General features: G+C 17.9%; 3 protein-coding genes across 3 annotated transcripts; all 3 read left to right on the top strand.

Moving 5' to 3' along the window:
• Nucleotides 1-3,286: 3,286 nt before the first annotated feature.
• Nucleotides 3,287-4,131, top strand: MKS88_000179 (uncharacterized protein; the record flags this gene model as incomplete). The annotated part of the gene is made up of 2 exons (XM_067219250.1): nt 3,287-3,373; nt 3,502-4,131. 2 exons carry the CDS (start codon nt 3,287-3,289, stop codon nt 4,129-4,131), a joined length of 717 nt encoding a protein of 238 aa, XP_067070394.1.
• Nucleotides 4,132-10,171: 6,040 nt separating this feature from the next.
• On the top strand, nt 10,172-11,134 carry MKS88_000178 (fam-l protein; the record flags this gene model as incomplete). Its single annotated transcript, XM_067219249.1, has 2 exons — nt 10,172-10,258; nt 10,385-11,134. 2 exons carry the CDS (start codon nt 10,172-10,174, stop codon nt 11,132-11,134), a joined length of 837 nt encoding a protein of 278 aa, XP_067070393.1.
• Nucleotides 11,135-13,842: 2,708 nt separating this feature from the next.
• MKS88_000177 (uncharacterized protein) lies at nt 13,843-14,739 on the top strand (the record flags this gene model as incomplete). Its single annotated transcript, XM_067219248.1, has 2 exons — nt 13,843-13,929; nt 14,062-14,739. 2 exons carry the CDS (start codon nt 13,843-13,845, stop codon nt 14,737-14,739), a joined length of 765 nt encoding a protein of 254 aa, XP_067070392.1.
• Nucleotides 14,740-15,056: the final 317 nt, after the last annotated feature.

The following is a 15,056-nucleotide window of genomic DNA, read 5'->3' as shown; positions in this document are numbered from 1 at the left end:
ATGTACGTTGTTCAGTGGTACAGCAGTTACTGATGCGTGCATATTAGGTCAAGTGTTCCGTATTTTAATATATATGGTACCGTTCGTTATATTAGGTATTACAATTATATGGTGCATTTTTCATTATCATAAAAACGCTAAGAAATATGAAAAAATTAAGTTCAGAATAAGTAAAATATGTAATAAATAATATGTCTTATTTTATAAAATCATTTCTAGTGTGGAATAATAAGAGTAACATATTTAGTTATATGCTTATTAAAGGTTCCTACAGTTTATTATTTTTTTATTTTTGTACACAGATTCTCGTGATCTTTTTGGTAAACAAAGTAAGAAATTATGACTTTGTTTTTTTTGTAAATTAAAATGTTTTAATACCTTGCATTTTATATTTTAAGATTTTTTTTCAGCATAATTAATTATTTTTTTTTAATAATTGTATTTGTATATTTAAATAGATTTTTATAAAAAATAAATGTGCGTTAAAATTAATATATCTAAAAGGAATATACATATAATTTTATTGAAGTCGTGTACTCATATATAGTTCAATTACAAGAAATACTACATTCATAACATTATCCTTTCATATATTATTATTATTAGTTAATTAGGAAAATGTGTTGTATGCTTTATATTAAAAATAAATGTGTCGTGTTCTGTATTTAATGGAACTACAGTCCTGTATTTTGATGTATTGTTATAGATATAAGTATTTTATTTTTTTAAATATAAGAAACTTAATTATTTTTCTGTAAATAATATTTTACGAGAAATGCATCATGAAATATATTTATTGTAACATTATTTTTCATATAAACTTACCTCTTTTTTTTTTTGAAATCTTATGTGAAGTTATAAATATATGATAAAATAATGTTTTTTATATATATATATATTATTCATAATAGTTTAACGAATTAGTATTTCTAAATATTTAAAATTAAATTAGGACTTAAAAACATTTACTATGCTATTATTATGCTTAATTATAGTGTTCGTTTAATTTTGGTAGAATGAATTAAATATATATACATTGAAAATTTATTAATATACATTATATATTTTTTATTTTTACTATATTAAAATTTTAAATTAATTAATAAAATGAACTTGTATATTAATAAATATTGTTTCGTAATTTATTCCTTTTTTTATCTTTGATTTTTTATGGTTATACGCTTATAAAAATGTATTATATATCTATATAAATGAAATTTTTCACTAAATGTAATGAGAATCAATATGTTCTTTTGTGAAATAATGGAATGATAAGTAGATAAATATATATACCTATGTTTTATTTTTTGATCTTATTTATAAATATATAGTCTATAGTGTTAACATCATTTTTTAGATATAAAAATATACATATAGTTTGAAATAACTAGTAATTTCTTCAATAAATTAAGATAATTTAGAAAAAAAAAGAAAGTGAAAAATTGAATTATATTTTTTGGTAATTTATAAGTACGTAGTACTATTTGTCTTTTTTAAAGAAGTTTTAATAAAATATATAAAAAAGGTTACTATATTTTTTTTATAATGTTCAACTAAATAGACGTAATGTATAAGGTTCAAATGGAGCTGTTTTTAGGGTAATTTTCATTATTAAACTTGGTTCTTTATAGATTCATATGAGCGTGATAATATTAATACATATTTTAGTAATAACATTTACATAGATATTAAATAGTATTATTTAATCAATTATATAACCCATAGATATATTTTTCTTGTAGAAGAGTACTTAGAAATTAAGAAAATGAGACCCTCCTATTTGAAAAATATTGTATTCACAAAATGAATGTGTTGTAGTGAGATTTATAATTGAACGTATATATTTTTTTTTTTTTTTGTTACTATTCATTATTATTATATTTTAATGAAACATTTCTTCCATGAAAATTATATATATATATTATAATTCTACTTTATATATTTTTTTTTTTTTAATGATCTGTTTTAATATTATTTTGTTTATAATAATTCATTATTTATTAGTAGCTGTATTGTAATCTAAAAAGAATAAAAAAAATAAAATATAAAATACCTTTCTTATTTTAAGATAAATTTTTATTATATAAAAATTTTAAACATTCAAGTGGTTTAAAAACATATTTGTAATTTATTTATTTATAAAAAAACAATACAATATAAATTATTTCTATATTTTTTCATCAAAGAAATTACTAAATCTTTCATATACCAATTTTCAATTTTTTTTTATTTATTCTTTTGTATATCACAAAATTATATTGTTAATGTTACTTTTATTTGTTATATTAAATTGCTACAAATATTTCTGAAATTATTGGATTGCACAAAATTGTTTTATATGCTAATTTTATTTTTATCTTCGTTTTGTTTTTTTTCTGATATATTAATATTTTTCAAAATATAATTTCTTTACATTTTTAAAAAAAGAAAAAAAAAAAAAAAAAGCTAATTTGTACATTTTTAAAATTTACACTAGATAAAAATTAATTTCATTTGGAATTAGATACAAATTTTACAATTGTAAAAATTATTATACAAAAATAGAATAATTATTATGGTACTTTTAAAAATATATACATAATTTCATAGACTTTTTAATAACTAAAAATTTTATTTTCTTAATATATAAAAATTTATATAAGAAAAAATTGTAGTTAAATAATAACGAATATACGATCAAATAAGAATATTTTTTCCTATCTTCATATTTTTTTTCTATTATTTTTACGGTAACAATAATCAATTTATTTAACTATAGGTGAAGTAATACAAAAAAACATGTATAAAATAAAAATTATTTCTTAGAAGGAATACAGAAATTCATAATTATTGTATGAACATATATTAGTATATATTTTTTACGTACAGTTCTTTCTTTTGTATGAATGAAAAAATGTTATCACTGAATAAATAATATTTGCTTTCATATCATTTTAATAATTTTCTTCGTATTATATTTTTTTTTTTTAAACTAATTTATAAAAAAAAATTTAATGTCTTTGCTATTAAATAATTAATTTAAATATTATGTACAATTATCATTTATTTTTATTCAATTTTATTTCTATAATAATCTATATTGAAATTGTTCTAAATTCTGAAATAACTTTGTGTTTGTGAAAAATAAATGAAGTATATATATAATAATTCATTTTATAAAATTTAAAATAAATTAAATAAATGAAAAAAAATAAAATATGAATGGCTTCTTTTATCATTTTCAATATATAAAACTATAGTTATTTTTTGTATTAGTTAATATATAATAAAATTAATAATGTATACAATGAAAAAAAATTTCAATTCCATCATTTTTATTAAAATCTTTATCTTTACTTTTTTATTTTGGATAATTCGTTATAACAATAATTTGGTATTATAATAATATTTCGTATAATACTTTATTTTTTGTTACTGAACATTTTATTTTTAAAAATAACATTTTTTTAGCATGGAAATATATGTTCTTATAAATAATATGTTTACTTTTTTTTTCTTTAGAATAGCTGCAATGGGTTATTGGATGAGAAATATAAGTTAGATAGAGATTTATACTTAACAACTAATCGACAGTTAGCACATCATTCGGTGAATAGAAATTTTGATGGAAGATATAATAAAGTGCTAGATGAAGAACATATATCTAAAAATAAACAAGACATATTATCACAAAACAAAGAATTAAAAGAAAGTGAATTAAAAAGAGAAGAATGGCATAAAGTGAATAAAAGTAGTAATTCTTCGTTATCTAGTAGAGCAGATGTATTTTGTGAAAAACAAATATTCAGCTTATTACATTCCATTGACAAAATAAAGAATAACGAAGAAAAGAACGACTGGGAAAAGTGTAAAGCCATAAATAGAAAGAAGATAAAATTTTTATTAATTCCTGCCTCTATATTTTTATTGGTAGCTTTAGTATATTCAGGATTAGTGTCTAAGTCAAAGGGAATATTTAATCCAGGAAATACGTATTATTATCTTGTGATTATAATTTTATTAGGTTTTGCATTCGCGATATACTTATCTACTGTATTAGGCATTATTTATACCTGTAGAAAAATTAATAAATATAGAATTATCAAAAAATATAAGGAACAAATTTGTAATAATGGTACGGTTAATTTATAAAAAAAACTTTTAAATTCTAAAAAATAGTTATGTAACATTATTAAGAATATTATACTTACAAGAAGAGTTGTGGAGTTAAATTATTTTTATAATACCTCCTGAACATGCATATTTGTTTTTATATAAAATATAATAATATATATTCATAACCTTTATTGAATTTGATTGATTTATTTTATAAATTTGTATTTTAATATATTCTTTGTGTTTAATTTAATACATCGATCATACAATATATATTATTTTAATTATATTTTTGTTTGTAAAATATATGTATGTTTCATAAAATTCATAAAAAATCAGCTTTTATTATAATTGTGTTAAATTGGTAGGAAATTCATGTTATTACATTAGAATGTGCACTTATTTTGTTTCCATTTCCTTTATTCTTTTTAGTAAAGTAGGATTATTTCGTCATTCAATTAAAAAAAGAAAGTATGATATTTTTATAAATTAAATGTAGATGTCTTTTCTTAATAATATATAATAAATAAATAGTATTTATTTAATTTTGTAATAAAATTGTAATTTATATGTAATAAAAAGTTTATTATGTTAAACATATTAATATATGTATTTGGAAAAAAAAGTTTTTTAAAGATTGTTTAAATTTTTTAAGGTTTTAAATTATTAGTTATAAATGTGTAACAGTATCATATTTTTTCAACAAATATGTTAGTTGTTTTTGGTAAATAATTTGCGGGAGCATTAATAAACGTAACTAAATAAAAAATTAATATTCTAAATAATTTGATTCCATAAAATGTTATTTTAATTCAATGTATAAAAATTACTTAAATATATATTATAAAGAAGAATTATAAATATATATTCCACTTCCATTTTTATGTTTTCCTAACTGCCACATATGAGCATACCAGAGAAAAACGATTAAACGTTTATTAACTCTTCCTTTAGAAATATACCTTATTTTGTTTCGTAATAAACATCATTTTTCTGTTTATGGTAGTATGTAGTTTTGTATACAAGTGTGAAAAAAGTAGTGTTATTAATGATTACATATATTTTCAAATGTGCAAAAATATGTTTATTATTACCAATAGTTTGATACTAATAATACTTTTTTTTTTTAAATAATAAAAATGAATATAGGCTTATTTCATTTGTGTTTTATTTACAATTATGTCCTTTTAATTTTATTAATTTTATACGTTATAATACGATTGAAGAGACGTATAATAATACATCTATAAAATATACTTTTTAAAAAGGAATAAATGTAGGATTATGTGCTCAGTATACGCATGAAAACTTTATATATTTAGATTTAGTAAATCCAGTACTCTTCCTTATGAATTTTAATATATATGAAAATTATGTTTAGCGTTTGTTTTATTTGTCTGGGTTATATACGTTAATATTTCCATTTGTTGGCTATGAAACTATAAATATTTGTCTTTCAATTTAACATTTTTTTTTTGTATCTAGTAAGACTTCATACATTAATCTTTATATATGAATTTTTTATAATCCTATTAGAATCATATTCATATACTATTACACTTGTAGTGTTATTAAAAAAATTATTCTAATTTTTTTTTTTTTTTTTTATTGTTTTTAATATAAATACCCTTTACAATATACAGGATTCTATTTTATATGTACGAAGACATATATTATTGAGCATTTATATATAGTAATTCTGTAAAGTATATGTTCTATAATAAGTGTGGTTAGCCTAATACTGGCTTATAAATTGCAGAATCATTTATCCGTATAGGAGAATTTTTTTCATTATATATTTATATTTGTTTTTATTGAATGTCGAAGATAACTACAAGTGATATAAACTAGTATTAAATAATTTTTATATTAGTATATACAACATTATTAAAACAGGAACTTCTTGTAGGAACATGTTAAAAGTATTGCGTAGAATATTATACTTTTGAGTAAAATAATTTATAGTGCTAGACAAAAGGAAAAATATGAAAAATACTGCAATAAATGTTAATGTAATTATTGAAAATAAAAAGATAAATCCTTACACAAAAGTATCAGAAGTTGCTTAATTTTGTTGAATTAAACAAACGAACAAGGATATTTGTAGAATGGGATATTGTTCGGATTCTCTAGATTCATGTAATTCATTAACATATTTAAAGGAGTGTACAAATTTTCGATTAATAATATGATATTTACGAGAAGCACATATATAATAAATATTATCAAATTGTATACATAAATTATTTCATTTTGTATAACATATATATTTATGTTAGTGTTATATAATTATTAACATTTGTTAACATAGATGAGAAGGCATTACGTGTTAATTGAATTATGAACACTTTTTAGACACAATAAAACAGATAATTTATATTTCAAAATATAGAAAAGGATAAAAATTCAAATATTTTTTCTTTGTAGAAAAGCAAAATGTAAGTTTTCGCCATAAATTATATATGAAATTAAATAAAGTTTATATTATTTTCAATAAAATATGAACATGTATATTTTATTTTTTGTACCTATGGTATTATATAACTAGTATAAATATGAAAATTATATTGTAGAAATAGAAAATTAATATAGATCCTTTGTTAACTTTGTTATTTTGTATTAATAATAATATAATTTATTAAATATAAAATATATACGATGCAAAAGAAGAAAAAGGCTATTGAGATACATACAAAAAAAGAAAAAAAGAAAATACAGTTATGTTATATATATCTAATAATGAAACTATAAAATATTCTCCTAAAACTTTAATCTATTGGTATATGACTTAACATTTTTGGAAAATTTAAATAATTTATACAAATACATATTTACTTTTTAAAAAAAGACTTAGAATAGTATTAAAAAATAATGAATATTGTTAAAATAGGAAAATCTGCTTTATAGGTAAAAGGGTTGGAGTATTTTACTATAGAAAAGGTTCAATTTTTTAATATATTTTATAAGTTATATGAATATTCTTATGAATATATAAAATGCTGTAGCGAACAATTTATATAAAAACACTAACTGTACTTAAAAATGTGACATAGCAATATTGAGGAAAAAACTTAAAAGAAATTAAATGTCTGAGTATATTATGTCACGGAAATAATATATATATATATATATTAAAAGAAAAAAGCATGTTAGTGTTAATTTAAAATGTTTTTTTTTGTAATTTAATTATAGTTTTTTAAATTTAGCTATATTTTTATATAGTTTTTTAATTCTTTTAATTGGTTAATTTGAAGAATAATATTTATTAAAGTAAACAGTAATATAAATTTTTATTATTGGATGATTACAATATGTTTCTTTGTATATTATATATTAATAATTGTCTTACCAAAGATTACTATACATAAAATAGAAAATTATTAAGAAATAGTATATTTTTTTAAAGTTATATTTAATAATATATTAATTATTTATGATCATTGTTTAATTTATAACCTTATCGTTTGTTCCTGATATTATTAATTTTCAAAAAAATAAATAAAAAGATAATATATTCTATCTAATATAATGAGAATAATATTACTAGAAAACATATTATATTAAAATATACTTTATTTATTATGTATATATTATATCGTGTAAATTATTCTTATTTTTAAATTTATTTCATTTGATATGCATTAGAACTGAAGAAATCATATTAAATATTTTTAAGGAAATTATAATTTTTATCCATTTTTTACTCATTATTATTTACTATATATATTTCTACTTAATATTTATTTTTAATAAAAAAACAGCAAAGAGAAATTAATTACATGAATTTAAAAGAATTTCATTGACAAATAATGATATATATTAAAATTATTTAAATTTTCTTATTTTCAAAATTATGCTACAAAAATGAATAATTATTTTTTTCTTTTTTTTTAATTACTGTAGAAATATTTATTTTTATATATATTGTTAGGTATCTTATTAATATGATTTTTTAAACACATAATATAACATAAGGAATTCTATTTTTATAATTAATATAATACATAATTTTTGTAAAATTCTACTTTTTAAATCACTATTATTACTATCTTGCTGTTATGATAATGAATATTTTTTAATAATAATAAACATTTGTTCTAAAATATAGTATTTACAAAATTAGTATTATTAATAAGAAAAACTTATTAAAATTTGAAATGAGTTTCTTAATATATAATATAATACGTAATCTATGATGTATACATTTTACATTTAAAATATATATAATATAATGAAATATTAAATAATATATATATGTTTTTTCTTTTTTTTTTTTTTTTAAAAGAATTATATAAGAATATTTAATTTCTGTACTATATTGAATTATATATTTTGAATATTTAGAAATAAGCAGTTCTTCTAAAACTGAGAAAGCGTATTTATAGATTAATTTTTAGAGAAAATAAATTACATAGTTTATTTATATTTATATTTTTGTAAATATAAAAAATAGGTTATATTAAAAATAGGTTATCATATTCTTTATGTAGTAATATTACTTGTAAAAAACTAAGACAAAAAAATTGTGCGAAAAACTAAATGAAGCTAAATAAGATTCTTTATCATTCTTGTAAGAAGTAGATTAGATATACATTAAAATAATACAAATATAATTATGCAAATTTATATAATTTAAAAATAATGTTATAAATTTAGCTATTTGTTTTCTTTTTTAAATTTTTAATTATAATTCGAAAAAAATACTTGTTAAGGAGAATATTATAATGTTATATTTTACAAGATTAATATAATTTTTGGTATATATACAATAATTTTAAAATTATCATTCTCTTGGAAAAATCATAAAACGAACAACATATAGTAGGAATAATATATTTATGATTTTAATAGTATTTTTCATAAAATATTATTCACTTATATATTTACGTCGATCGATTATGCATCGCCAACAAAATATGTTCCTTATATTATGTATCATTAAAAGAATAAATAAAAAAAATATATATTCCTTCTAAAATTATAAGCAGAAAAATTACAAAACCATATATATTAGTAAAATATATTGTTATTCATTTTCATTTCTTATGTATATATTACATCATGCATATACTATACTTATTTGTAAATTTACTTCATTTTATATATTTTTAAATTAATGAAATTATTTGTAATATTTCTATACCATTTTTGATTCTAGTTTCTTTTTTTTCTTTTTTCTTTTTTTCTTATTTTATATTTTTTCTAAATATATATAATTAATTAATAGAGAATATATAAAATTATGTAAATTAATGTAGGGATTTCTAATTCAGAAACAGTGATATAAATTAAACTTAATTAAAGGAGCAATATTAAAAAATTATAGTAAAACAATAGAATATTATTCCTTTTTTGTTTTTAGAATATATATTTCTTCATATAAAAGGTAGATCCTTAGATATTTCACTTTAAAAAAAAAATTATACACTAAAAGAAATTGTGTCCGCTTAGGGAGGAATTGATGAATTTTTTTTATAATTAAATTAAGAAAAATATTTTTTTCTTTTATTATTACTATTATTGTATTATTATAATATAATTAATATTTCATTAAAAATTAGTACTTTTCCCTAAATAAATATTTATAAAATTTGAATTAAGTATGGTATATTATTCTTAATATTAGTAATTATTATTTTAATATATACAGAAATATATTATATATGTATTCTCTAAATTATATATACTATATAAACTAAATATTGAATATAATAAGTATTTATGTTTTTATTTCAGAATTTATTGTAAAAATGACTAATAAAATATTATATAACTAATTTACTATATTTTATAATTAGATTAGATATTATAAATATTCATCAGTTAATTCAAATTATTTAATTTTAAAAAAAGTTCTTTTTTTTAATTAAGATTATGATAAATATAATATATTTGAAATTTATTTTTCATCATAGATGCTTTGAAGAATATTATAGTTATGTATATTTTTTACGTATCTAAGAAGCAATGTAAAAAAAAATTTTTAAAAAGAATTTTGCTTTTTATTATTAGATGTATATTATAATATTATTAACTTCTTTATATTGATTACATTGTAATACTAAGTATCTATATAATGGGAAAAAAACAGAAGACAATCATATTTATTAATTTTTTTGGGTTCATCCTTTTATCTTGGATATGTCATTTTTACATTGATGTTGTATGATAATATTATTTAAGGATATATGAAATACTAATATTTTTCTGTTTTTTTTGTTAATACTTTTTTTTCCTTCAAGCTTATTTATACTATTAAATAACAAATATTTACATATTATTTTTTTAGAGCATGTTCAATTTGTCACTGGATAAGTACTGCGAGATTAAGAAAATATTAAAAACAAGGAATTATAGATTACTAGGAAAGTATAAACATAATATGGATTTAAATTTTATATGTACAAAAGAAGAAATACCAAATATTGGATTAAATAATAGAAAAGATATATGTAATAATGAAGAAAGTGTGAAAACAAATATAAATCAGTCAAATGGAAGTTTACCAAAAAATACAAGAAGTCATAAAAAACATATGAAAAATAAATCTTGCACATTTGAAACAAAAAAATATACTCATTTGGAAAAAAAGATATTCAAGGAACTTGATTATCAGGATTTTCTTAAAAACAACAGAACAATTAGTGATAAGTTGTACAAAAAAATAATAATTAAAAAAAACAGTTTACGTTTTGCTTTTCCTTTATTATTGTTTTTGTTGTTTTCATTAGGATTAATATTAGATTTTTCTTATAATTGTGGCCTTAGTAGGGGGTTATATAAGTTATTGAGTTTTTCATTAGGTCCGTCAATAATGGGGAAATTTCATTGCTATTTGAAATCCACTGTTGGCTCGTTTTTCAAGTATTCAGTACCAAAAAATAGTGGAAGTACTACTGATTTTTATATAACACCGTTTTTTCATTTTATAATATACTGCGTACTCTTCTTTATATTTGGTATAACTCTTATATTAGGAATTATTTATTACCATAAAAAAGTTAAAAAATTTGAAAAAATTAAATTCAGTAAAAGATAAAGTGAACATTAATAAATATGTTTCTTTTTTGTAATAAATTCCTTAATATAAAATAGCTTCTGTAATATCATTAACTATACGCTTATTAGAAATACTCATAACTGATTATATTTTGGAGCTGAACTCATATATATATGTAGTATTTTTGATATATATGTGTAAAAATATATTTTCTAAGATTTTTCGGAATTTGAATGTTTTAATATTTTTTAATTTACATTATAATATATTGTACTACTTTGACTAAATATAATAGTTTTGTATATATTTTTTCGTTTTATAATTTTTTTCTATGAAAAATATATATATATTTATGTGTATTAAAATGAATAATTTAATTCAAGATTCATATAATGATATTGATTGTGATAAGTTATAATTGATATAAAACATTCGTTTTTTGTTCTTTATTTTTTCCTAATCTATAATGATTGTAATTTCTTTCCATTGAGAAAATGTATTATTAGTATTGTATTAGAACTGAATAGGTCTTCTTTATTATATAATGATTAGAAGACAATATATTTTCTTAGAATGATACATATATATATATTTATATACTTAGAAAAAATTAAAATTTATTGTATAGAAGTAATTCTTAGGGAAATAAACTATGAAACAAAATAAAAGGAAAAACAATTTTAATGTATGCTATTTTTTTTCTTAATGATATCCTTTTTAAGTCATTAGTATATAATAAATATCATTTATTTATTAAATATCCACTGTTTATAATCCTTTAAGAATTTATACGTTTTTTATCTTTCCATTTAAATAGATAGTTAATTTTATTACTTTATATTTTTCTTTATTATTGTGTTAATTCTATTTTGGAGACTTATCTTAAATATATATTATATAGAAAATTAATGAATAAATTAACTATATATTTTTTTTAAATTTCACATACTTAAAAAATTAATTCATTGAAGTTGAAAATATATTAATATATAATACATATAAATTCCCTTTTTCTTCCGTTTTTCATATTTGTAGCAATTTAAATATATGCTTATGTCTATAAGAAGATGAATTATTGTTAGGGGTAATAAATAAATATATATTTTTTGCATGATCATATAATAATGTGTAGGTAATTCTTTATATGTATATTTCCTATTTTTTACGTGAATATTTATAATACTAGTTATTACCATGTTGGAGGTGTGTATATATACATATAGTTTATATTGTAAATTAATAATTCATTTATATTCATAATGTCATTTTTAAAATAATATAAAAATAAAAAAAAAAGGAGAACTACTTTTTTGTAAGCAACACATTAATGAGTAATATAGATTTTCTTTATCAAGTAAGTTTTAATAAGGCTTGTTTTATAGTATACATTATTTATTTTACGTGGAATAAGTAGATAAGTGTAATACATAAGCGTAAATATGAAAATATTTCTCGAGTATTTTTTTTCAATAAATTATATTTTTATTCCTTACAAATAAACGTTGTAATATAGTACTAATATATGTTTGAGTTTGATAAATATATATACTTACACTATTGAATATTCATTAAAATAATCCATGTCCATTAATTTTAATTTTTTTTTTAAAAATATATATCTGAGCTACAGAGAATGAGACGGATATATATAGAATATTCTTTATAAAAAAATGAAAACATGACTAAAAAGAATTTTGCTAAAAGAAGCAATTACTTTTTTTATTTAACCTTGTGTTTATTTTTAATATAAAGTAATACTATAATTAGTTAAAATATGTTATTCTATACAAATAACATGTATGAGCACAGATGTATATAAACATTCTAATGTGAATATACAAATTCTTTTATGTTATTTTTTAATTGAAATATTATATTTAAAATAAATATTAATAAAACAAAAAAGAAAATAAATTGATGAATTTAAAAATATTTTAATTATAAATCACACAATTCCATAACATTAAAATATATAATTTTTAAAAAATAAGCTGCTATTATAAAAAATTAGTTCGTACTTTCTTTAAACATTTATTTTTTTGTTGATTAGTTGGTACATTATAAAATAAATTTTTTTAATTATGTTTAGAATGTAAAAATCTTTATATGAATAAGGACCAACTAAATCATAAATTTTAAATTAGATGACACAAAATATTTTCTTCAATTAATATATGTTTTAATAATTAATATTCATTAAGAATAATAAGTGGTTGATCTAAAATATAAAATTTGCAAAATTATAATTGCTAATAGCATAAATTACACAAATTTATTAATAATAGTTTTAATATATAGGGTAATGTATTATATATATATATCCTCTATCTTCTCTATTAGGCATAAACTGAATATTTACATATAATTAGAAATGTCATATATCTAAGTTATTCTGAAATAAATAAAAAAAAAATTATATAATATTTAACTAACTAAATAATTAAATAATATTTTTTTTTGAATATTTATAGATGAATTCAAATTATTTTATTTTGAAAACTCTTGATTTTTATTAAATTATACTTAATCATAAAATAATACAATATATTTTTCATTTATATTTCTATGTAGTTTTTTCAAAGTGCATTCTAGTTATGTATATTTCATCAACACTTTACCTCAAAAGTATAAAAAATAATAAAAAAAAATTAAATAAATATTTATAGTGTCCTTTATCATTAGACGAATATTATATTATTATTAATTCATTCATTATTTTAAATATTACAATATTAAAGATATATTATATGGAACTAAGAATTAATAAAATATTATTTAATATAATATCTGCTTTTAGCTTTCTAACGGGGATTTTCTTTTTTAAAAATGATGGGGTATGATAATATTGTTTATATTATTGTATAATTTCTAATTTTCGTATTTTTTTTTTTTATTAATACAGTTTTTTATAATTAAATTATTTATACATTTTAATAATAAATATTTGTTTTTTGTTTTTTTATCAGATTACGTTTAAAGATTTTTTATATGGAAATTGCATTATGAGTAAAAGTTTAGATACAAGAAATTATCGATTACTAACAAAATATAATCAGGATAAAGATTCAAATAATATATATTTAAACGAAAGATTTCCAATTAATGGTGCAAATGAAAATAAAGATATTTATAATAATAAATTGTGGTATATAGACAAAAACAAAAAATGCAATAAAAATATGTTAAATAAGGCTCAGTACTATACAGAAGTTGTGGATTACAATAATGGAATATTTGATGGAAAACATTTCCATTTTGAAAAAAGATTAATCAAAAAAAAGGATTATGATCATTTTCTTGAAAAGCAGAGAAGAATTCAAAATATAGCTTTAAAAAAGATTAAGCTTAGAAATTACCGATTTATAGGTACTATATTATTACTTTTTTTCTTGTTGGGTATAGGATTACCAATATTACAAGGATTTAAGTTGCTACAAAGTGCAGGGGATAGAATTAAAGTATTGTCATGGGTACAATCCTTGTGGGGTGTTGTTGAATCGTGGTTAGATAATGCAAAATATCATTTTTTTATAATATCATATGGAATAATAATTTTCATATTATTTGTAATACTTTTAATAACGCTTCCCAAGATTTTAAGAAATAATGAAAAATATAATAAATTGAAGTTGATGATGGAGTAAAATAAGTTATAATATATGTGAATTTTTCTCAAAGGTAGTTATTTATATGAAGTAATATATTTAAAGTCTTTCGCGGTATATTCCTAATATGAATTCCTATAATTGGAATAATTCCATAATTTCATGTGTGTATAACTTGATATATTAATACACAAAAATAAGTATATATTTCGTTAATTTTGTTTTGAATTTGAATATTTTTAAAGATACATTTTGAATTTTAATGTATTATTTCAGCTTAATTATATCTAGAATAATACATATATATGTATATTTAAATAAATATTTGTGAAAAATCTACGTCTTTGCTTTAAAAT

This window comes from Plasmodium brasilianum, assembly GCF_023973825.1.
Source record: "Plasmodium brasilianum strain Bolivian I chromosome Unknown PB_00_05, whole genome shotgun sequence".
Classification (NCBI taxonomy): Eukaryota; Apicomplexa; class Aconoidasida; order Haemosporida; family Plasmodiidae; genus Plasmodium; species Plasmodium brasilianum.
This window is presented reverse-complemented; position numbering and strand designations above follow the sequence as displayed.